The sequence below is a fragment of the Bemisia tabaci genome, chromosome 7 (genome assembly GCF_918797505.1).
Source record: "Bemisia tabaci chromosome 7, PGI_BMITA_v3".
Classification (NCBI taxonomy): Eukaryota; Metazoa; Arthropoda; class Insecta; order Hemiptera; family Aleyrodidae; genus Bemisia; species Bemisia tabaci.
In genome coordinates, this window is record NC_092799.1 from 27,415,505 (window position 1) to 27,439,316 (window position 23,812).

General features: G+C 39.5%; 3 protein-coding genes across 3 annotated transcripts; all 3 read right to left on the reverse strand.

Annotated features, from left to right (window-relative positions):
- Nucleotides 1-4,437: 4,437 nt before the first annotated feature.
- Nucleotides 4,438-5,286, reverse strand: LOC140225077 (uncharacterized). Its single transcript, XM_072302571.1, has one exon. It carries the CDS (start codon nucleotides 5,284-5,286, stop codon nucleotides 4,438-4,440), a length of 849 nt encoding a protein of 282 aa, XP_072158672.1.
- A 1,497-nt stretch (nucleotides 5,287-6,783) lies between these two features.
- Nucleotides 6,784-8,530, reverse strand: LOC140225026 (uncharacterized). Its single transcript, XM_072302415.1, has one exon. The coding sequence runs from the start codon at nucleotides 8,513-8,515 to the stop codon at nucleotides 7,004-7,006; it is 1,512 nt and encodes a 503-aa protein (XP_072158516.1). The 5' UTR covers nucleotides 8,516-8,530; the 3' UTR covers nucleotides 6,784-7,003.
- An 11-nt stretch (nucleotides 8,531-8,541) lies between these two features.
- LOC140225025 (uncharacterized) lies at nucleotides 8,542-13,546 on the reverse strand. Its single transcript, XM_072302414.1, has one exon. It carries the CDS (start codon nucleotides 13,162-13,164, stop codon nucleotides 10,381-10,383), a length of 2,784 nt encoding a protein of 927 aa, XP_072158515.1. The 5' UTR covers nucleotides 13,165-13,546; the 3' UTR covers nucleotides 8,542-10,380.
- Nucleotides 13,547-23,812: the final 10,266 nt, after the last annotated feature.

The following is a 23,812-nucleotide window of genomic DNA, read 5'->3' on the forward strand; positions in this document are numbered from 1 at the left end:
ACGAGCCGATTCAGATTGATCATCTTCAATCTCTTCACTAGGTAATCTTAGCGTATATGCATATCTCGATCGATTCGCTTGAATGTCATAAGTTAATGATAGAGGTATTCCGTCTCTATCCTTATTATTCAACATTGGAGTTGACTTTATCACATCCGTTGGTCTTATCTCGATACATTTTTCAGGAAACGCGGGAATTATCGGCGGATCCGAATTGTCGGGGAAATCGGAATTTTCGATTGATATCATCGTGAAACATTCAAGGACAATGCGAATCGAAGCTTACCACACAAATGATCAATTTCCTTTTAACACTGAATACTATCCGATGCCAATTGTACCTTCTGTCGATCACGAAGTGAAGGAAATAACTAAACTGCCTTCCAATCCTCTTTATTCACTTACTAAACATAGCGCTACGTTCACCGCCGCACCGAAAAATTGTTCTTCAGGTTCCCGTAAACGACCCATAAAAATTATGACATTTTCTTCGTCACCGTCCAATCGTTCCTTAAAATTTGCAAGTGACGGTTCAACAGGAAGCGTTAGAACTCTGAGCGGAATACAAGTACGCAGATTATTTGAATCGTTGAGAAATGAGAATTATACACATGTTGTCAACGTCCCGGCATCGATTGAAAACATTTGCTTTTTTTCTCGTATGTATGACTTGGTGCCAATCGACGATCGCTTCGCCAGATTTGTCTCCGATACCTACATTGCGAGCTTTGAAACTAACGCAAGTTTATTTGCGAAAAAGAACGTAAATACTTGGGATACTAAAACCGACCTATTCGACTCAAAAGAAAATGAGTCGGAGAAGATTAAACAACTCACCGATTATTAGTCGAGTTACTTCTTCGACTTTGGCAACATGCGTTTACTCGATAAGCGTTGCTTTCGATCTTCTCTTTTGAAACGAGGTTTCCAATCAGACGTGTGCTGCACAGTGCGCTGCGTTTTCTGAACAATATTGTGATCCCAATGGGGGAGGAGCGAGGGAGAGGAAGGGTGAGAGAGAGAGACAGGGTGAGGGAGGGGGGAATAAGGGAGAGGGAGTAACGCCCCTAATTGTTAAAGAAAATATTAGGTAGCCTCCAAAGTTTCTATATTACAGTCGATCGTGATGTTCAGTGATCATTCTAAGAGGAACCGTCACGATAAAGATCAAAAGTATAATCCAACTCGATGACCCTTCTTCGATATCTCGAAAGGTGAAAACAGAAATCATGGAAAAATGCTTGAAGTGCGATTTTAGCCTTCTCAGTTTCGGACGTATGTTACAAGATGAAGAACTTTTAAAAAAATTTCTCATCTCACATGATATCATTGCCAATACTATCGCTTGCCCAAAATGTGGTGTTCCGTTGACTTTGAATTGGGCTAAACGAGTCTTCAGATGTCAACGTAATCATTCTGAAGACGAGCGTGGGAATAATAACGATGAAAATAATGGATCAAATGAAATTTGCACAAAGAAACCCAAACGGAAGAGGTTATTGAAGAAAAATCAATTTAAACAATCTTGTTTCGCTGGTACCTTTCTGAGCCAGATGAAGATTCCAATTCTTAAAGAACTTTTCATGACGGTCATTTGGTTGGCGCTGCGTCCGCCTATACATTCCTTGCTTATGCGAGAATTGGAATTATCTGGAAGAACAATCGTCAAATGGTTATCGTTCAACAGGATGGTAGCCATGCGCTGGCAAGATAATTTCACCAATAAAATCGGAGGTCCAGGAAAAATCGTTGAAATCGATGAGACTAAGATTGGAAAGCGAAAGTACAACGTCGGTCGTGTTATTGAAGGTCAGTGGGTTTTTGGTGGCGTAGAACGGTCGAACGACAAAACTACCGGTACTGTCTCTCGTTTTTTCGTTGAAGCAATTCCGAAAAGGACTGTTACCGAACTACTCAAGATTATTGAGAGAAGGATCGTTCCAGGGACAACAATTGTCACCGATATGTGGAGATCATACAAGTGTTTGAAGAAAAGAGGATTCAACCATCTCTCGGTGAATCATTCACAAAATTTTGTGAATCCTGAGAATCCGACGGCTCATACGCAAACTGTTGAAAGGATGTGGCGCGACTTGAGATCAAGCATACCACGATACGGTCGGAAAAAAGCCGACTTTCCCAGTTACTTGGCTGAATTTACGTTTAAAAGAATGCATCCAAATGTTAACGATCGTATTCATACTTTTTTTAAGTACGCGGCTACGATGTATCCACCAGCAAATTGCCTCTCGTAATTAGACAAGAGCAATTTTAGTTATTAGTGTGCGAGTCTGATTACTGCCGCTCTCAAATGAGTACAATCAACAAATGAATTCCGGGTAAATGTAAATTATCTGACTCCTTTCGACAGTGTTATAAAATGGATTAATCTCGCAACATGTTAGATATTTTCATCCTTGTCTCTAATTTTCATATGAAATGATTAAATATTGTCGATTGCTATTTACATTTTTAAATAAAGTCTGTCCCAAAGAAAAGTCCAATAACTAATCTGTTCGACATAAAACATTCCAAATTGTTTGAAAGCTGATCTGGAACCGCTACCGTAATAATTATGAACATTACCTATCCTTTGCCAAACTGAAACTTTTAAACTGGTTCCTGTTTCGAATGTTATCGGACTTCGTCACTTTTTTGTCGCGGACGTCACATTTTTACTTCAACTATTTTACTATTTGAAGGTTGTTCCATGCTTTTAAGAAACTTAACTTTGACTTGATTTGGCCAAAAATATGAAATGGTTTATTAGGCGATTTCTTTTGATAAGACTTCACGACCAGTACCCTACAAGACGAATGAACGAAGGAAACACAGTGTGTGTTCCGCAGAACTCTAGACCCAACCGATACACCCTGTTTCATGAAAGGAATATCCGAACCCGAGGGAAAAAAGAAGTTGTTTCACGATTCGATGTGCAAATTTCGTGTTTTTTCGACGTGAATGAACATATCGATGGTGAAAGTGCAGAAGTGCGTCTCTCGGAAAACACGATTTTTCAGGAGAGTAAAAAATTGTCTACAAATCTCCTTATTGTCAGTAGAACGGTAGAAATTCTGGAGGATAGGAAGAATTAGATGTTTTTTTGAACTACATCAGCATTTAAAATGTTTTTTGGCGCTCTTAGAAAATACGCCCGAAATGCCGAGATTCGCGTTTTCGGCACTAAGAAATGACACTTTATCAGGAGATACGCATTTTTGAAATTAGTGTTTTAAACCTATTGTTGGCGGATTTTTATCATTTAAAAACTTAAAAAAGGGTTTCATGCTTACAATTCTTTATCAGAAGCTTTAGTTTGACCTCACACGGCCTGATGAAACATTGTAGGGTTGGAAACTGACATTAGATTACGAGATGCTTTGTAAAGACATCGAAAAAGACCCAAAGAATGACTCACCAGAACATACTTTCTTTCCATGCAAACAGAACAAACAACAAAAAGAAGCATTAGAAAGAACACTGAATGAAAAAATAACACCAGACAACATAATGAAGATAATGCTAGATTCTAGGAAAAACTGGACAGAGGTCTACAAATACATTAAAAACATTCTAATAAGCAAACAAGCAGCACTGAATGAAGAACAACAGATAACTTTAGTTACCAACCCCTTCCCCCTCGATGATATACCAATAGGTGATTCCGAGGTTACCAGGAAATCATAATTCAATCAAGACGAACAAGAAACATCAGGAAACTTCTCAAGAAACCGTATCATGTATCAACTGCATCATAATATGTAAATAGTATGTAACTCTACAAAGGGAACATAATTCTAAAGGGGTGAAATTATTCAAAAAATGTAAATTAATCATATAGGTTTCTTTTCAGAATGTATTTACAGGCCTTCGAGCTATGGCCTGTCTCCCATAGTTTCAACTTGTAAATAACCTAATAAATATTGATTAGATTACGAGATACGGATCTCTGCAATTAGCGTTTTGAAGTTACTCTTGATCCTTAAGATCAAAAATAAAATTTATTCAACCTTAAAACTTATTTAGAAGCTTTAGTCGATCCAATACACTAAATGAACCATTGTTTGACCGGATTGACTTTTGCGAGAACTGTGAACGAAACGGCGAGGAAGCCGAGTCTCTGCTGAAAATTTAGAAACTTGATTTTCTCTACATTTTTTTCGTCCCGGACACTCATATCGGCCGACTCGATCTTCTGCTTGAATGTTTGTACGTGAAGATTCTATCCGGCGTGAAAAATATCTACGAGTTTAGATGTTAAATGTGTTTCATCATTTTCTTTGATAACTCTGATTATTTCACCGCTTCAATTCTTCCACCAGTAAATGTTCCATATTACGATGCGGTGCATATAATACGCTGCGAGTTGCTCCCGTCCCTCTTAAGACGATCCAGTTTTTCTTTCATTTGGGAAGTTATTATTCTGACTTATGTACGTTATGTTGATGATCGAGTTCGGTCTTGATTCAGTCTACAATTGTAGAGAAATTTTCTGATCGTGTTGATGATTTGCATCGTTTCTGGGATATTTATAATGGAATAAAAACCATTCGGCAATTTAGGATCAGAGAACAAAAGGTGTTCACACTCGTTCCGATTGATAAAATTATAAGTTTGTCGACGGAGTGGATCATTCGTACTACCGATGATTAACTTGGGTATTCCCGGCAAGTCGTAACAAGAGTATAGTTTTGGACTTGCAGTGCCCCGCATCATATATGATTTGAACAACCATCTCATTAAGCGGCTTTTAAAATTCGGTCTATAAAGACCACACACTCCCACCATTCCTCGGAATTGAACAGAATCCCTGAACGGAACGCTCAGGTTTTTTGCAATATTTTTGTCGCAACTTTTCGCAATTATTGCACCCATTAAGAGTGCTCCGATGGCTACACCACATGCGTACAGTGATTTATAGTTGTACGTGGCAACGACTTTGTTGATCAAATTATCTATATGCAAAAGGGTGCTATGAACACTTTTCGCAAAAGTGACTGGATAGTCGAAAACTAGGATATCAACAAAATCAGTCTTCCTCTTTAATTCATTTAAAATGCCGTACGATGCTCGTCGATCTGAATAAAATATACCGTTAGCACTGAACCAAACTAGAAGGTCTGTATTTATTTTTTTTTCGGATCGATAAATCGTGTAATGCCCAATTTTATCGCTGTACTCGTGACCCTCGGACGAGAGGTTATAATAGTGCACCGGTGAACGCATTAAATACTTGTAAATTAACTTTCTCAGAATTGGAGGTCGGTGAAATGCCCAGAATATCATGATGAGGACGAATAGAAATATAATTATCTCTAATCCTAGAATCCCAGAAAACATAGTTGTAGATGTGCGAATTCTATTCTAGAAGCTAAGAATTGTAATCTAGCAAATATGAGTGCCTTATTGCCAATGTTGAAGGAAACCGATATATATGAGTTGAATGTAAATGCTGAATACGGTATGATTACACGTAGATTCAATAAAAACGTCAACGTATCGGTAAGCGATAATTATAAAAGCGCGATGTTCCTTGTTTATACATTGAAATTTCTTCCGAAATTTACGTCTCTGATAAACCAGAGAGCCTTCGTTCTCCCGAATCGACGTAGGCGGTATAGAAATCATTTCACTATGTTCGGAAACAGGGACACTTTAATTATAGCTCGCTCCGAGACAACACTCATCCATGCGGATACTGACGCTATAATAATGTACGATATAATTAAACCAAAAATATGTAGCCGTGCTACCATCACTTCGACACCCTGGGTAGTTTCGTTTGACACGATCGATTATACAAACGCACCGCCGAAGAATTTTGCAACTTTTGACTTAATTTCAAGTGGAGAATGGTGGTACTTTGATAGAGGTGTAATACTGAACGGAGTAACTGCACATTCAAGTGGTCATTTTTGCAATGATATGCTTGTTTACTACGAATTACACGCTCACAATTCACCATCGAAAGCGGCCCCTGTCGAAATCCCACCAGTCGTTCCGCAACAATTAATTAATATATCGACTAATAATGTAAATTCTGTCCCAAATGCTTCTTCTGCGGACGAAGAGGAACGTGGATCACTCAAGAAGGGGATCGGATTAAAATCGAACATATCACCTGAGCTAGCAAATGTTAAAGTTCGTCCCGATAACGATCCACTGAAGGATTCTGATACCTTATTGAGAAATCGTCCATGTTTGTTGCTCGGTAAAGATGGGACATGTTTGTTGCCTGACCGTAGTAAAGCAGAGCCGTTTCGTGGGAGCCCGAACCTTAAAAAACAACCGTCATTCGAGACCGAATCTATAAGCAATCGAATAAGGGAAAACAATAGCGGACTTTTAGGCTCTGGAGAAATTCCTGCTCTGAATGCCCATCTGCAACCGACCATAGTACGTAACGACTCTGAAAGCATTCCAGAAACATTCATACAGGCTGTTATACCTTCCGCTAGTTGGTTTGACGAACGTCATGGAGAACTTTCGATGTTAAACATTTCATATTTTTTACCTGTTGAGTCAACATTTTAATTTTTTCTGGTGACTTCACATTTTCGAGCATTCAAAGTTCTTTATTTTTTATATTCGCATACCGACGTAGGGCCTGAAGATAAACATAAAAGTCACTCTTACAACGTTTTCATATGCTATGCGATATTCGAACGTTATATTTGCCTATTTTCCAAAGGGTATCGGCCAACTGACAACTCAACATCTCCTCGGCAATCGACCCTCCGCGGAAGTTCTTATTTTTATTTTTCCAGTATATAACCAACCCGAATTTTACTGGAGGAACTTCTTCTACGATAAATTATGCACATGTTCGTACCACATTGACTACCTGGGCATGATATCGTGCACCATAATAGGACTTTTAACCTAACTAACATGATGAACTCCTTCGTTACGGACGTGGTGCGGTCTCAAGATGTTGCCAGTCTGCCGCTGAAAGTTCATTTGTGTTGTCCTCAGGATACCTAGCGTCCTATGCGTCAGAATGTTAATCGTCTAATAATCGAAAATGTTGATCCCAATCATTCGGATCAGACAAGAATAAAGCTCCGTTGTGGCAGTTCGGATCCATGTTTTTTGCGGAGCATAAACGTATTCCATAATATTTTGCGTGTTTTCCAAAACGGTTTAAGACTTTAGTATCAAGAGTAACACCCAGTGGGTTCGGTATGATACCAGCAGAAGTCAGTTGCTCCGCAAACTCCCATTGTTCTGTGTCCCACAGAAAAATAGCTGGAGGACATTCCATAAACGCCGTCGGTATACCTCCAATCGTGCCAGCGTATCTGTCTTGCATCCAACATTTGAACGTGGTTAAATGAGCTACACAGGTACCGTTTAACATCTCCTCTTTGATCTTGAATCGAAGTTGAGCATACAACCCCACGCTAACTTTTTCGGAAAGCATAAAATTCGCGGTACTTCCAGTGCGACTTGGTTTGCCGTCTTTTAAATCCACATTCAAAGTGGCGCGAAGATTAACTATAGATCTTTTGCCTAATACTTTATCTATGATTCGCACATATTCGATCGAAGACGTCGGCAAAGCAGCATCCAACGGAATCGATGTGAAATACACATCCGAGTCGGGCTCAGATTGTGGCTCACTAGGGAAAAATCCTACTCGGAGTGGTAAACCATTTTCAACGAAAACACAAGATTTATGATACGTATCATAGAAAGCATCTGAAATGGATTGTTTTGGATTAATGATGGAACTCCTGCATGGATCCAAGAGTAATTTAACGTTCAGATTATCCCGTACAGTCGGATTAAATTTCCGAACGTCTAAAAGACGGTCGTTGGCAAATTTGATATGATCCGTCCAATCCGAGAAATGCTCGTTTGCTTCAATAACAAGCATCTGTCTACAATAAGGCGTCGACCAAGCATCGTCGTACCGATCACAGACTTCTGTCTGTTCACAGTCACATTCAATCGCGTCAAACGGTACATTGATTTCTTTAATTTTTCCATTACAAACTCGAACGGTTTCACAACTACCCAACACGTTATCGTTTCCGATGTATCCATCATTTTTACAAACACAAATAAGCGTGTACTCGTCACTCTCTACGCCATTCGATACTAGTGCCCAGTCACCATGAAACGGATTACAAGCTCGTACCTCAGCGGTAATGGCCAAAGCATAACCCTCCTTGGGATGCTTGTTTTTTGGAATCCAAACTGTGTGACCATTTTCCACATACTGTAAATCGCGATCAAAATTTCGACAAATTACTGTTAATTCTCTACAACCGATTAGCGTCTGAACATCATCCACAAGGCATACTCGTAATGTTAAAGCATTGCAATCATGTTGATTTTCAAAATTGACTCTCCTCGGATACGGATCATAGTTCACATCGATCGAAAATTCAGGGATCGAAACCTCATTTTCTTCTAACCTGTGAGTCCGATTTTCAACGATAAAAACACAAATTATCACTAGAGCAATTGACAAAAATAATATGCCGATAACTAAAGCTACCGAAGACATTTTAATCACTTCTACATTCCGTAGAGATACAATTTAGATCGATCAACCGGATACTTTGAACTTCTTATTTGTCTCGATGATAGTGCCCAGTTGACGGTGAGTCGCCGTATGATTGTCGCGTAGTCATTCAGTCGTTATTGCATCATTTACACTGCTCCTGATTCACAACGAAAAAATTACTACAACAGTGAAAAAATGCGGTGCTCATTCCCTTTTTTAGATACTACGGTAGTGAGTAAACAGTAACTATGATTATTTTGTGGAAACCATCGTGAGAAAGCTTGTCCTCGGTTTCATTTAAAAAATAATCTAGTGCTCCATGTTGAAAAAGAAGTTATCAGCATTTAGATGTTTATAAATATAGGAAATGGTAGTAACTCAATTGCCAATACGGTTGTCTTTTGAACAAAACGATACCAAAGTCTGTAACGAAATTTTAATGCAAAGGAAGGAGAAGAGCCTACAGTAAACATTGAGTCATTAGAATTTCAATCTCAATAGTGTCTCATTTTCTTGATCCGAAACGGGAAAATTAGGAGGAGAAATCGAAAGAAGAATTAATCGATCATAATTGAGACGCTGCACGGCGAAACAAAAAACCTAAAAATCGACCGGAAAAGTTCAAATCTTTCTTCTAAATCAATGGCGAAGGTGCATGATGTTACTGGAACAGAACGTAAACAAATCGTGCGAAGCGAAGAAAGTATTATCGAAGGGACCCCAATTTTGAAGAATGAAGATAATTTGCCGAGACTAATCGTAGATAAAGCTTTACAGTTTTCGGCGACTTTTCCGGTGGAGAAAGACGTTGATCAAAATGGAGAATATGAACGAAAGAATAGCGTCCTACACCAAATGACTAATTCGTTTCACTCGAGAACGAAAAGTTGTAAGAATCGATCGTACCTTTATCCGGCTGCACTGCTTTTGTTATCACTCGTTTCTGACTTCATCATAATTTTTCAAAAAAATCTGTCAGTGGTGATCAAATTGATCTTAGTATGCCTCTCTGTTATCATTTTACTCCTTTATCTGTTTTCCTATGTATATGAAAAGAAATAAGTCAATTGTAAGAATCAGCAATTAGTTTAATGACTAAAACCAAATGTTTTCAATTTCAGTAGTTTGTAATTTAAAAACGCTTCTTCGTTCACGTGTGATTCCATCCAATAGATTTGATCCATTAAAAACTGACCGTCTTGATTCCGAATGAAGACGATTTCATCAGTTTTTTTGTTTAATACTAAATCGTATCCAATGAGAAAAAGTTTTTCTCTGCTGAGATGATTTTTCTTATCTTCTCCGATGCTAAGCACTCCAAGGCTTGATAGATCTTTCTTCGCTTCTTTTATATCGTTTTGAAATCGCGCCATTGTAAATTTGACGTCGTTAGAAGTACACATAAACAATGGTTTGCAATAAGGGGTTTGTAAATTCCAATTGGTTTTGGATGCTTTTTTTCACGATAATAATATCAACGCTATGCGTCTTGGTACTCGCACTACTCGTTTGGATCTATTACAGCAACCAGATGTTGATGTACAGAGGACTGTTACGAAATCAGAAGATAGACATCAATGAATCCCTGACTATCATGGACAGTTTGAAGCTCCTCTACATTCTTCGAGAGAGTGTTTAATTCTAAGGTGCAGATATATGAATTTCTTTCAAGCTTCCCAATTTAGAAGAGAACAGTACCAAGACTTCCTGTCTATCCTTCGCTGTGTTGTGTGACTTTAGTCTGGAGCAATGCAAGGAGGACGACCGTAACTGTATGCGCGACGGAGTAGATACGTGCTATTCGAGGCGAGAGTAATTGCTGACTGATCAATTTCCCTTATATTACCAGTTTGCTTATGTCAGATTCACACCTCAACCGGGACAAAACGCGCTTCATACCCGTGCATTTTTATTAGTTGTAAAACCTTCGCGATCAACTTTTCCTTACGGAGAGCATGGCTCACGGTACAGAGAGCCTGAGAATCGAAACCGTTGACGTTCGTCATCGTGTCTACTTTGACATTAAAAATCTTAATATTTGTGTATGGATTCAATGCGTGAACCACTAGGTCAATGGGTGCTATGAAGAATCCGTTCGATCCGATTGCGACATCTGGCGACGTGAGCATATACGCGATTTGTCCACTGGAAAATCGTCCTAATACAGACTCCAGACTATAAAGTACCTGCGCATGGACTTTACGACCATCTCTAGTTATTCCGGAATAACCTGAAAGATCTTCTACCAAGGAGCAAATGTTTTTTTGACCGAAAGAATTAGCAAGTTTACTCCCAACACCAATCCGCGTTTCTCGAAGTCCGGAGATGACGATAGTTATCACTTTTTCTCGACGAATACAACGCACGTTTAAATGACCGTATGTCTTATCGCGCTTCATCAAAAAATGCATCAAATAATAAAAATGATTGCCGATCCTTCCATTGACGACTTCGCAATGACGACTATTTTTCACGTACACTTCTGTTTCGGTGATTAAACAGCCAATAAATGTTTCTTCGCTTAACGTATTTAATGTCTCAAGACCGGACTTAAGTTCGTCAACAGAGATGAAAACAGCCCCCAAAGTATCTTTATTTGTTTTGAATCTAAAATCAATAGTAATGCACGCGTTATAATAAATAGGAGGAGCTTCTTCGACCATTTTCCTATCTAGAATTATTCCATCTTCCACACCGGCACCATGAAGATTCGCAAAAGCTGCCCAACATCGTAAATTCCACACGTCCGACGAATGGTAATTGGCTACGCCAAGGATCATCTGGGCGTATCTGAATACTTTATCCTTACTCGTCAGTGATCGTTCACGGTTAAGAGAGTTTTTTTTCTTCCGAATTCCTGTTGTAAGTACATTCGCGGACGAATTGAGCAAATTCATTATCATTAAATTGTTCAAGTTATACATGAACTGAAGTGAGTTCATCACTTTCACGACTTCCGTGGTCTCCAACTCGATTGGGGCTATAGTGGGATGTGGACTTTCCGGTGTGACTTCACAATCATAAAACGCAAGCACTTTCTTGTACTCGGAAAGAAAATTCGACGTCCCATTACCGTGCGATATTAACGCCGCGTCTAGCAAAGAAGTTTGGTTCCCGTTGCAAGACTTGATGAAACAAGTTGTACCTTGAATCATTTGCATGAGGGAAAGATGTAAAGTATCCGAGGTCAGATTAGCGACACTCCCTTTAAGGTTATTAACCGCTACTGTTGACTTAGCGGAAGGAGTCCGCCGCAGCCCGATCGGAGCCAACGTTTTAACCATCGTGGAGAACATTGCATCCTCTTTATATTGGATTTTGTATACTGTCGTCTCTGCCGGAGAAAAATACACATCGTATTCTTCGTTATATTTGATGAGAATAGAAGCTTTGGTAGATATCAGAACGTAAGAACAGTAATATTTTGTCGTGACGTGCGGGAGTTTTTTTTTTAATTTAATCAAATCATGTAGGGACCAATTCTTAAAACAATTAATGATGAATCCGTTGAGTATCAAAATGTTACTTTCTTTCTCGGTGGTTGAAATACTCTTTAGATATAGTAACGTTTCTTGCACGTCCGTTTCTTCGGTCATCATGGTAAAATCAGCAAGTGTGTTTTGCTCACCTGCCGCCTTCAAGTCTTTCGTGTTTAGCGGGCAATAAAAATACATCGCATCCAGGGGGAAAGAAAAAGCTTTTGAATTTCGGAGAGTTTCGTTGGACGCACGATTCGTGTTTGGCAAAAGGTGTTCAACTTTGTTGCTTCGGCCGTCATGCAATGTACTATCATAATTTTGTTGGTAAGATTTACACCATTCAGCAGTTTCGTAGGCATTCTTTTTACTTAAAACCGAATACATATTCCCGGATTCAAATGCCTCGGATAGCTTCTGACAGGCCGATGTTGATTGTTTTTTCCGACGACCTATGTAAGAATCGATGTACTTTCTCATGGTAGCCACTCCGCTAATAAGTTGACGATTCTTGAGATCGTTTATATCATAGGGGCACGACAATATAACATCGAACATCCGCACATAATTATCATAAGGGATGGTTTCGAACTTAGGCTCCCCGTACCGTGGATTCGCTTTGTGCAGGAGTTCTGCCCATTCGCAATCATCCGTCAAATCGGTGCTCGTTCTTGATTCGCAGTCATAAGTCCAAGATAAGCGACCTTCAACATATTTGGTGGCTAGACCTTTACCATCAACGTATGTGAACCATTCGATAGTCTTTTGAGATTTCTTCCCTTGCTTCCCGCTCATTTCCCGTACGTGCAGCGATAAAGCATCAAGAGTCGATACAGACAAAAAAATTTTAGGCGCACCGTTGAGTATGATCACTCCCCAGAGAGCTCTGCTCTTTCTTACTTCCTCTTCTCCACGGATCATTGTATCTATGTAAGTTCCGAGCATAATTGGAACGCTGTTGTGGACCAAACTATATTGTTTTTCAAACCTTTCGGCGCCACTATCGAGCTTCGTCGATTCGTACATCAAACAAGCCATGTACGATTTCCCGTTTCGTATTGTTTCCTCAAAAGCATCTCTTGTCCGATATTTATCGTAGCAAATACAATCATGGCATAATATGGGGTGAATTCTATGATTATACGAACACAGCATATACGAAAGATAAAACATAGTTCTTCTTTGGGTTTTTATCCCTGAATGAACCGAATAAAAGTTAATTGAGCAACAAGACCCAACCGTATATATGTCTTATTTATCAATTGAAGAAATACTTCTTATTTTCAACGCTTACAAACCGTCTCGAGTTTTAACTTGGGTGATTGTGAGAAGTTTGCATCCGATTCATACGGCAGCTCTTATATACTCATCGGAAAATGTCAGTAAAACAAACAAGTGAAACGCTTTTGATCTAATCGAACCGGCTTTTGAACAGAAGTCCATTGGAAAGTATCGAACAGTCATTACACTCCAATAAAATTTCGCACGGAGCGTTACCATCAAACTTACGCGAGTAATGAAAACAACTGATAACCTACCTGTTTTAATGAACTTTGGTAAAATACGGATGGCAAGGGCAACCGACACTCACGATCAGAACGGGAAATTAACAATGGGTCTGTTGCACCTATTTTTTTACTTCATTTTCTAATAAAGTGCATCATTCTGAGCTTCATGAATTTTTCCCAGAATTTTTGGACCCCCCAAACACCCCAAAAAGCACCCAAAAGTTCAAAAAATTTTGGCGGGAAAATTTAAAACTACAAATGACGGGAGAACGATGCCATTTTGTGACGTCACAACTTATACCCCACGTTTGTTTATTTTACAAATACATGGATTTCCCCATAAGGGGTCGAGAGGCAAATTTTCAAAAGGAATTATCAGACTGTTGGAGGCCGTATTCATCAAATTTTCTTGCGATAATTGACTCTTTATACTCTCTAGTTGATAAAAACATCCCTAGTAACTTACAAATCACATCAGATGATTTAATTATTTCCGATGCATCAAAGCATGTCACGAAAGTGAGGTTATGTTTACAATCTTATCTGGGATACATATAAGTCCTGTTCTCTCGGTAAAACTCTCATATAATGTAGTTTTAGGTTCCTTATTCCTAGGAACTATCTGCCGTGGCATGATGCAGCTTTCTGAATCAACGAACGAAGAGCGGCGCATAATTTGTCGACAAATGATTACGGTCGCTTTCTGGCAAATCTCCATGATCATCTGCTGCTGGACAAGATGCATCGCGACAGGAATCGAGTAGCCCGATTAGAAGAAGAATCAAGTATTACTCGGATCTTCTTAAAGTTATATGAATTTTTGAGTTCTTTGAACGAATCACGCACAAGATATTGCAGAAACGCCGATCCAAACTCATTCCAATGTAGAAATGTAGTATTAACTTTACCAGTCGACACAGATAATATACGTAATTACATGACAGAACCTTATTACGGTGGCATAAGGGTTATGATATGTGGCAACATAAGCTCACCGAGCTTTCCCGCCATTCTCTTCGGCCAATCAGAGGCTCGCACTGCCGCGCTCACCGTTCTGGCTTCCCATTGGCTCCCGCTCCTAGCGCACGGCGCTATATAGTGGCCGACTTCCGGCTCAGAGCTTCGCCGTACGTCAATACTATCTCGCCGCCACACCTCCCGGCTCTGCCCAGCGCTCCAGCTTGTTCCAGTACCGCTCAGACCTGCTCCAGCTCTTCTCTCTCTAAAACAGCCCTTCTGAAGGCCACCAAGTTCTCCAGCACCCTTAGATCAATTCTATTAGAACAGAAACCACATGTTACAATAGATATGGCGAGCCCATTGCCAGTTTCTTACAGGTTGAGAGGTTTGAGTTTAACGCCACATTCGAGACATAAGACCCAAATGGTCTAAAAGTGCTTAACCTAAAATTCGTAGACGCACCAAAATCGAAACGTCTAATTTCGTGTTGAAAGTTGTCGATGTGTTTCTTTTCTTTGCGGTTTTATTCCTGGATGATCCGAATAAAAGTTGATTAAGCAACAAGACCCAATCCACATATGTCTTATTTAACAATTGAAGATATACTTCTTATTTTCAACGCTTACGAACCGTCTCGAGTTTTAACTTGGGAGATTGTGAGAACTTTGCACCCGATTCATACGGCAGCTCTTATTTACTTATTGGAAAATGTCGGTAAAACAAACAAGCTAAACGCTTTTGATCCAATCGAACTGCCTTTTAAACAGGAGCGCACCGGAGAGTCACGAGCAGTCATTACACCTCGATACAATTTCGCACAGAGCGTTACCATCAAACTTACGCGAGTAATGAAAACAACTGATAACCTACCTGATTTGAATGAGTTAGGTAAAATACGGATGGCAAGTGCAACCGACACGCACGATCAGAACGGGAAATTAACAATTATAGGACTACTCCGAATGATCACAGATGAACTGTACGTTAGTGCAAGTCAGACGGAAGAATCAAACGATACATCGGTAACAGCAACGAGAGGAATTTTCAATTCTCTAAATTTGAACGAACGAATAGCGGCGCATAATTTGTCGACTAATGATTACGGCCGCTTTCTAGCCAATATCGTTAATCATCTGCTGCCGGACGAGATGCATCGTGACAGGAATCGAGTAGCTCGATTAGAGGAAGAACCAAGTATTACTCGGAAATTCTTGAAGTTCTATGAATCTATGAGTTCTCTGAACAAATCACACTCAAGATATTGCAGAAACGTCGATCCGAACTCATTCCGCTGCACGCTCAGGCCTAACAATGTAATATTAACTCAACCGATCGACGCAAATAATTTACGAAAATATATGGCAGAACCTTATTACAGTGGCATAAGAGTTGTGATCAATTCTACCAGAACTGAAACCAGATGTTATAATAGATATGGCGAGCCCATTCCTGGTTTTTTACACGGTGAGAGGTTTGAGTCTCACGCCACATTCGAGGCTGTAGTGTTACCATTAGACAGGACAGGAGCACTTCGTTCATGGCGTTACAATCCAAGACCCAAATGGTCTAAAGGCGCTAAGCCTAGAACTCGCCGACACACTAAAATCGAAAAGCCTGATTTTGTGTTGAAAGTTGTCGATGTGTTTCGGTTTGAAGATGGCGTTCTTTATGACACACCTTTTGAAAAACGAGTTGATTTCATCGAACGTATTGGTGGTCGGTTGATTCAGTGTAGTTCATACTCTCAAGATCAAGCACACCTTGAAATGTTAGAGAGAGATCACCGATCTAGCTTAGACCCGTTCCACCCGATCACTGGTATCATGTATCGCCGTTGTGATTCCTCCTACGACGAAAAGCCTCTCATATTTAAATTTAGACCTATACATTATTACGACTTTTTTAGTAATGAATTCGTGTCTCCTACACTCAGTGCAGATAAAGTGAGCGTCATCGGTAAACCTTTATCAAACATACATGGTATTTTGATTGATCCAGAAATTGTAGCTGAATACCGCACCGTTTGTATCGTTTACGCGCATGACAAAGAATGTTATTTTGTTTGCAAATTTGATCGAGATTTGTTCCATTTTAAGCACGCAGGTACATTATTACGTGGCACAGACATTTCACGAAAGAAACCAAAGTATAAAAGGGAACGTATATACGTGCAAAACGCTAAAAGGATACCTATGGGTATCATGCTTTTAAGAGTTTACTATAACAAAGAAAAGGGACAGATGTGGTGGTGGGAAGAGAACGAAGCTCACATCAAGCGTGATACAGAGAATATTGAAGAAACGTTCGAATCATCTTATTCGATAGTAGCCTACGAAGATAAAATCACTTTATCAATGTATGACGTACCGCACGATGACCAATTATTTAAAAATTGATCTCGAAGAATCGATTTTGCGCTCATATTAAAAATGTTATATTTAAAAAAATGCATATACATCAAAAGTTTATCGTTCATGTGTCGATACATTCGATTCTTGTGAGCTGGCACTTCGATAATTCGCTACGCGAACAGCCGCCATCCATTAACATCTGATTATAAATACTTTTTTTGTTTTTGGTCGTTTCAATTTGATTTCCGATTTGAAATCGGACAAGTGGTAATAATTAATTTATTTCGTCAAATAATTCTGCTTTTCAACTTTTCATTTTGTCAGAAATTTCTTTTAAAATTACATAACTCGTGAGGTTTTTTTTTTCATTATTCCTTTTACATTTTAAATTATGTTACAATGAAGGATTGAGTCTGTAAATACACTTAAATTACTGTTCCTTAAATCTAGGTACTACGTGCAATCTTAGTTATAGGTATACGGTTGATATATTCTCTGTTGTTCCAAGGCAATTCAGAATTATAATTAATTATGTTGCGACAAAATTGAAACAGTGCTGGTACCGCGCCCTTGGGCATTATATCGACTTTTGGTTGTTGCAGTTACTTTCGCATAAGTTCTTCATGGCCCCTCTCCTAATCGTTATCGTTCTTGTTTATTATCGAATAATCTTCCATGCATGCTTCTTTGTTCCTGGTAATTAAAAAAAGCGTTCTTCCCGGTGTAAAAACCCTTCCCAGATCCGTGTCTACTTTCTTTTTTAATTGATTTATTTTACCGCATTTATGAAGAGTGTGTCAGCATTATGTGCTTCATTTTTGCAAATTTTTTTTTTCGGTTCGAGGTTTTATATATTCCTGAATTTTCCTTTTTTGTCAAGCATTTACTAATATTTCCATGTCTGCTTAATAGCTGTGTAGGAAAAAAACTATGGCACCGAGTTGTCGTGGTAGGTATTCATTTGTTAGTACCATGCCTATAAGGCTTTGAAGCCAGAAGAATTCGTGTGATGTGGAAGTTTTTACCTTCTCGAATTCTTGACACATTTAATAGGTAACACTTCCTCGAGAATATCGTCATAGGTTTCAATCTTCCTTTTTTGAGGTACATCCCGGTTTGCTGTATGAAATGAATTATCTTCCTCGATCTGCTGCGAGTTCCGTTCTCTCTCGTTAGAAAGCGAGTCATTGACAAATTCGCGTAATTCTTTCAACAACCAACTTTCGTTGACACTCGAGTTTGCCTCGATCACGCGGAATGAAAATCTTGTTAGTAGTAAAGGTTCAGCTCGATCGGAGTCCTTCTCGTCTAATTTTATAACGGTTCTAATTCTTAAGCAAGAATAATCCAAAAATGTGACTTTCTCGCTCTCCTCATTTACATTAAATCTCTCATCATTTGCATCGATGATCTGAATATTCGGAGTCGAATGATTTTTGTCTGAATAGATTCGCCGCAAATAATCGACGGTCGTCTCTCCGTTTGCGTACGCAAACGATGTGTTATTGATACTCTCTAACGTTGCTCGGCCGCGATCGACATCGTCGGTGTAGAACATTCTGATTCGACCACGATACGGAGAGATTGATAGGATATTTTTCAACGCGGTGTTTCTAATTAAATATTCACGAACCCATACGAACACGTCCGGCGGGTTCATTAACGCCAAAGGATAAAAAATCGACTTATTCTTTAGAAGATATTCCAACGTAGAGCTGCCGGATGCTTTCTCTTTTTTCCCCTTTCCTTCAGGTGCAGTTAAGGTTTTTCTTTGTAAGTATTTACTGAATCCAATCAATTTTTCACGCAAAAAACACCGCATGCCAACGTCACGTGAACACAGAAACATTGTGACTGCCACTTGTACGCTTTGAATTAAATCCGGTTTACAATTGCCTAGATCGTACATCGTGTAGTGATTGTTAAAAACGTGGACGATGTCGGTTACATCCAGATTTGAAAGCGGTTCTAGGGCTAGTTTTTTGAAGTTGATAATCGTAGAAAACAGGTACGTTAAAGTATCGTATATGCGAACCCGGGAGAATTTCGACCGTTGCGTAACTCGAGAGAAAGCAACGTAAAGCTGCTCGTACGAACAATTTTCTAACATCAAGTCGATGTCATTGTTAATGGTTCTTCCTTGGCACATATGGATCGACATTACGTTCGCCGGATAAATTGGAAAATTATAAACCAAACCCCGCCCCGATCTGGTATTCACGTAATCCGACGCTTCGTCACCACCGTTTAGAATGTAATTAACGTGCTCTTCAAACATGACGGCTCTGCAATCTCCCTTTTTGAATTTAAGTATTTCGTTTTGCGATGTTTTCATATGCACTTCTTCATTACCAATATTCGATTGATCGAAATAAATCAACGTTGCTATCGAGTTTTCCGAGAAAGTTTGTACGAAGTAACGTCCACCTATGACAAGGGGAAGATATGGTAAAAATTTAGGACAGCTTTTTTCCTTCGAGAAATAACCGCGAAAGGCATCCGGGTTATAAAGTCCGCGAATTGACGATGGAACGCCTCTAACTTGGCCCTGTGCGACTTGTGGTGTAGCGTAGATGTAATAAAACGATACTGGTATTTGATTGTTCATTGTAAGATACATAACAGTCTCTGTTAAAGTTTTATGACAACTTGCTAAATGAGTATCAGTGATCTTTGCGTCTATGGTAAGACGATCGTAAAAAATGGCAGACACAAACGCGTAAGCAAACTCGTCAAGTTTCTTGGAGGAAGAAAACTTCGAGGCATAATCAACCAAAGCACTGTAGCGCGAATCAGTGCAGCGCTCATTGTGTCTTAAACTGAAAACACGATCCGCGAATGATTCGATGATTTCGTAAGAACTAATGCCCCTGGCGTGGATAGAATTATGAATGTTTTGCAACTGATTTCTGTCACCACTAATGATAAGTGTCAACGGACGAATCCGACATATCAAGAGTATGACGAACATTATGATTTTCGGTATTAACGTGTGTTCATCAATGATCAAAATTTCGCAGTCGTCGACAGTGTGTGCAATATTTTTCAACGCCAGTCGTAGCAATCCTCCGATGCTAATGATTAACTCTTCAACGCTCACGTTTGACGCCAGCTGTTTATCCAAAGCTTTGTAAGCCATAAAATTCAAATCAAAAAGCATCATACAGAACTTTGCAACGGTGTATTGCACAGCGCAATGACGGAAAGGTATTAGTAAATCACGTTTGTAAATAACAACTTTAACGGGCTTCGTACAAGCTTGAGCTATAGCGAGCATTGTAAATGTTTTTCCAGTACCCGGACCAGCTTGCACTAAAACAATCCTTCCCGGATGACTCAACACGTAATCGAATATGTTCCTTTGATCCGCATTCAAGCGATCACGATGGTAGAACTGTGCGTCAGCCGCGCGCCCTGATGTAAGGGTATATGCATTTGAAGACTTTGCACTCAAACTTGTTGCATCAGACTCCTTCGAAGTTCGCCTTTTTGTTCTCTTGTCGTTAATATTACCATCTGTTGATCGTGACGAATCATCTTTACGACGTTCTTGTTGCGATTTCAACTCGATCAATTCGATCAACTGACGGATATAGGCAGATTCCGAATTTGCGTCCGCGTTTATATCACTCATATTTTCCACAGTATCAGATGAATTGATTCTCTACTAAACACTACAACATAGAGATTTTAAATGGATTCCGTCTAAAGTAGGTACTAAGCTAAGAAGGTCTAATTAGAAGATGAATATTGTTAGTTAGTGATTCCTTGCAAGCGGCTTCAATGTTGAGTTCTAATTTAACTCAGATCGCAAATTATGTTCGCCTTCGACGACTGTGACAACTCTTACGATAACGATCCTTCGTTGAGGTTCTTCTTTTATTCCTACTTAAAAAAGCGATTGAACGATGTTTGCACTGGCCTCGCATGGCATTCGCAGTTCAATTTTCTTGAAACGGACCAACGTCAATGACGAAGGGAGAGTCGATTGGACGAGTTGCAATTATTTTACGCGAGTCGTTTCTATATAGCAACAATTCATTCTTCCATCATATCTCAAGAAAAGAAGCCTTTTTCCACAAAAAAATTATGTTTATTGATAAATTCTGAGATCTTGGTGGAACGTGCAATGTTCCTGCTCCCATTTGAGACCCAAACTTCGAGATCAATCGGTTATATAGGTATTCGTCAGTCAGTTCATCAACTGACTTTCATCTCAGTCGTGTCAAAAAATACGTACTAGCCCCTAAATACTGAAGTGTACGCCATCAACGAAAAAAGAAATGAATGACAACGTAGATGTGACAAGCAGTTCTGATATTAATCTTGACGATCTTCCGACGGAAGTACTATTGATTATCATGGAAAAACTTGAAACTCATGACTTACTGCGCATACGTAGCACATCTCATCGCTTTCGCCATATCGCCGATAAAATCGTCAGCGTCAAAGCTAATGCTGCATACGATTTGCGAGAAGCGTCAAATCTCGAGGAAAATAAAAGATATTTGAACGGATCCAACTCCCGACATTTGGAGTTGACAAATACTTGTAAAGAATTTCAGATCGATCTGCGCAGTTTTCGAGGGCTCACAACACTCATTATCGTAAACCTTCCATTATTCTATGAAAGCGATCTGTCGAATAAAGGAATATTAGTTTTTGATAAATTTCTAGGTAAAATTCCATCAGACCACGTTGGTTTCGATCTGCCTCCGACGATCTCTAAGATAACTTTAAAACGCTTCATGCGCCGAGAAAGTATAATTATGCCAGAGAAACCTGACATCTGTCTAGGCGAGCGTTTGTATCGCGAGCGATTCGAATATTGTGTCGCTGAGCGAGCATCGATGGTGACTGATTCACAAAGTAATAGATACTCGCTTCGAGTGCGTTATCGTCAACCGTGCATGCAAACAGCTGTTTGGGATCGAATCAGCTTGGTTGAATCTCAGTGGAGACAAGTGACTCCCGAGGACAATTTCGAAGAATTTGTTGTGTCGTTGTCTTTCACCTGGCCGTTAAAAGAGGAGTCCGAACGGAATCGGAACTCACCGATTCCTCTCTCCGCACTTTCTTTCAGAACATATATCGCTTTAGTGGGAAACTATTTGGCACGAGCACGATTCACCCCAACTCGTTTGAAACGGTTTCGTTTGCTCTTGAATAAAAAGCATGTCCGCTCAAATTCCCTAGAAAATGTCGATTCTGTATTTGAAACTGTACGAACGGAAACTTTAATTTTAGCCATTAGACGCGTAGGAATCGACTTGTCGATCCTCTTTTCGGATCATCCATGTGCTAAATCGATAGAATGTTTTTGTCTAATTGCAAAATTCGGGGCGGTCCAAAGAAATCTTCAAAGACCGCTAATGAAAATGTTAGACCGAATTCATGGGCGTTTGAATCAAAACATCAAACATTTTTCATTAAAGTTTTACCGGAATTCTTCGAGTGTTTGGATAATGAAAGCGATGAGTGCAGCAGTGCTAAATTGTTTGCTCCCGGCCTGCCCGAATTTGACAACACTGCATATAGAGATTACAAATGCAAATCACGCCGATATTTTTGATCTCGTTGATTGTAATATTCCTTTGCAAGAACGCCGGGCCCGATTAGAGACGCTATGCATAGAGACTTGGTGCTTTGTTAACAGCGTTCATTCCCTACCTCAACATTTCGCAACTTTTCTAAAAAAATTAATGCCGAAGCGTGTAATAATTATCAGGCACAACCCGAGTTGGTTCGGCTTCAACATTCCCGAGAGCGTTGAAGCAGATCTCAGCGATGTTCGCTTTGACATCTTAAATACATATGAACGATGTTATACCAGAGATGTGGACATTCTATCTATACCGCGTCTCCTGAGAAAAATCGAGCAAGCCGACAGTGCTTTCTGTTTTAAAATACGTGATCGCTATCTTGATAAGCCTGGAATGATCGTGAAAATACCGACTTCGGAAAAGGATTCTAAAAATATATCATTTTACAAAACGCATAGGTTGAACGAGTTCTATTTTCCAAACGATGGTGCAGAATAAAGCATGGTTTGAAGTTTTGAATAGGCTTGTTAATCAGCTTAATGAATAAACGATCTGCGGTTCCTTAAATTTTGGAGCCATTCTTATAGCCATTCGATCGATTTTAACTTATATGTCCGTGACAGTAGCCCTCTCGCCCACCTCCCCAAAAATTAATAAATACATCGTCATGTATTTGCTCACCTTTTGCTCCGGTGAAAAAACAACTTCTTAGCAATTGCTCAGTTGCCCTCCCTTCCAAATTTCAATTCGAAATTCCCGATGGACCCGCAAAAATGCTAGCCCTCGGACCTCGTCCGATAGACTTCAAACTGGTGTCAAGCAATTGTTCTTGAATTGCTGGGAATTGCGCACTGAAAATTAGGAATTGCTCACCCTCCCTTCCCCCTCAATATCCAATTCGAAAGTCACCGTATGGACTCCCCAATAATGCCAGCCTCCAACATCGTCCGAACGATTTCAAGCTGGTGTCAAACAATGATCTTGAATGAGTCACTAAACCTTGTTTATTTTATTGAATATTCTGAAAGTACTATATGAGGTCATAACATGATGATTTTTCCGCAATTTCATGGAGCCAAAATCGCAGAAGAAACCGCTTTTGAAAAATCTAAAAACTATAAGACATATCAAATGCACCCGAATGGCAGGGAACTGACGTGGTTTATGTACTGCGGTAGTCATATCGCAATCTTTTCTCATTTTCCTCCGATGTTTGTTAAAATAAAACGTATTTAAATGTGCAATTGTTGCTTATTACCTAATTGTGGTTTATCAAGAGTAAATTGTCATTTCCATCGGTCCAAAATAAAAATAGATATTATTCACAAACCAATCTCTTTTTCTTTTTAATTGATCAATTTGTTGATGTTGTTGTACTGGATGACAGACATCGCAGGATTTTTGCCCTTTACCCCTCAATATCGTTCCTTTGGGTGCACTCGTTTCGGCCTCCATGGCC

Excerpts from the sequence above, each read along its gene's own strand:
- LOC140225077 (XM_072302571.1), bottom strand. The coding sequence starts at position 5,286 with ATGATATTCTGGGCATTTCACCGACCTCCAATTCTGAGAAAGTTAATT.
- LOC140225026 (XM_072302415.1), bottom strand. The coding sequence starts at position 8,515 with ATGTCTTCGGTAGCTTTAGTTATCGGCATATTATTTTTGTCAATTGCT.
- LOC140225025 (XM_072302414.1), bottom strand. The coding sequence starts at position 13,164 with ATGTTTTATCTTTCGTATATGCTGTGTTCGTATAATCATAGAATTCAC.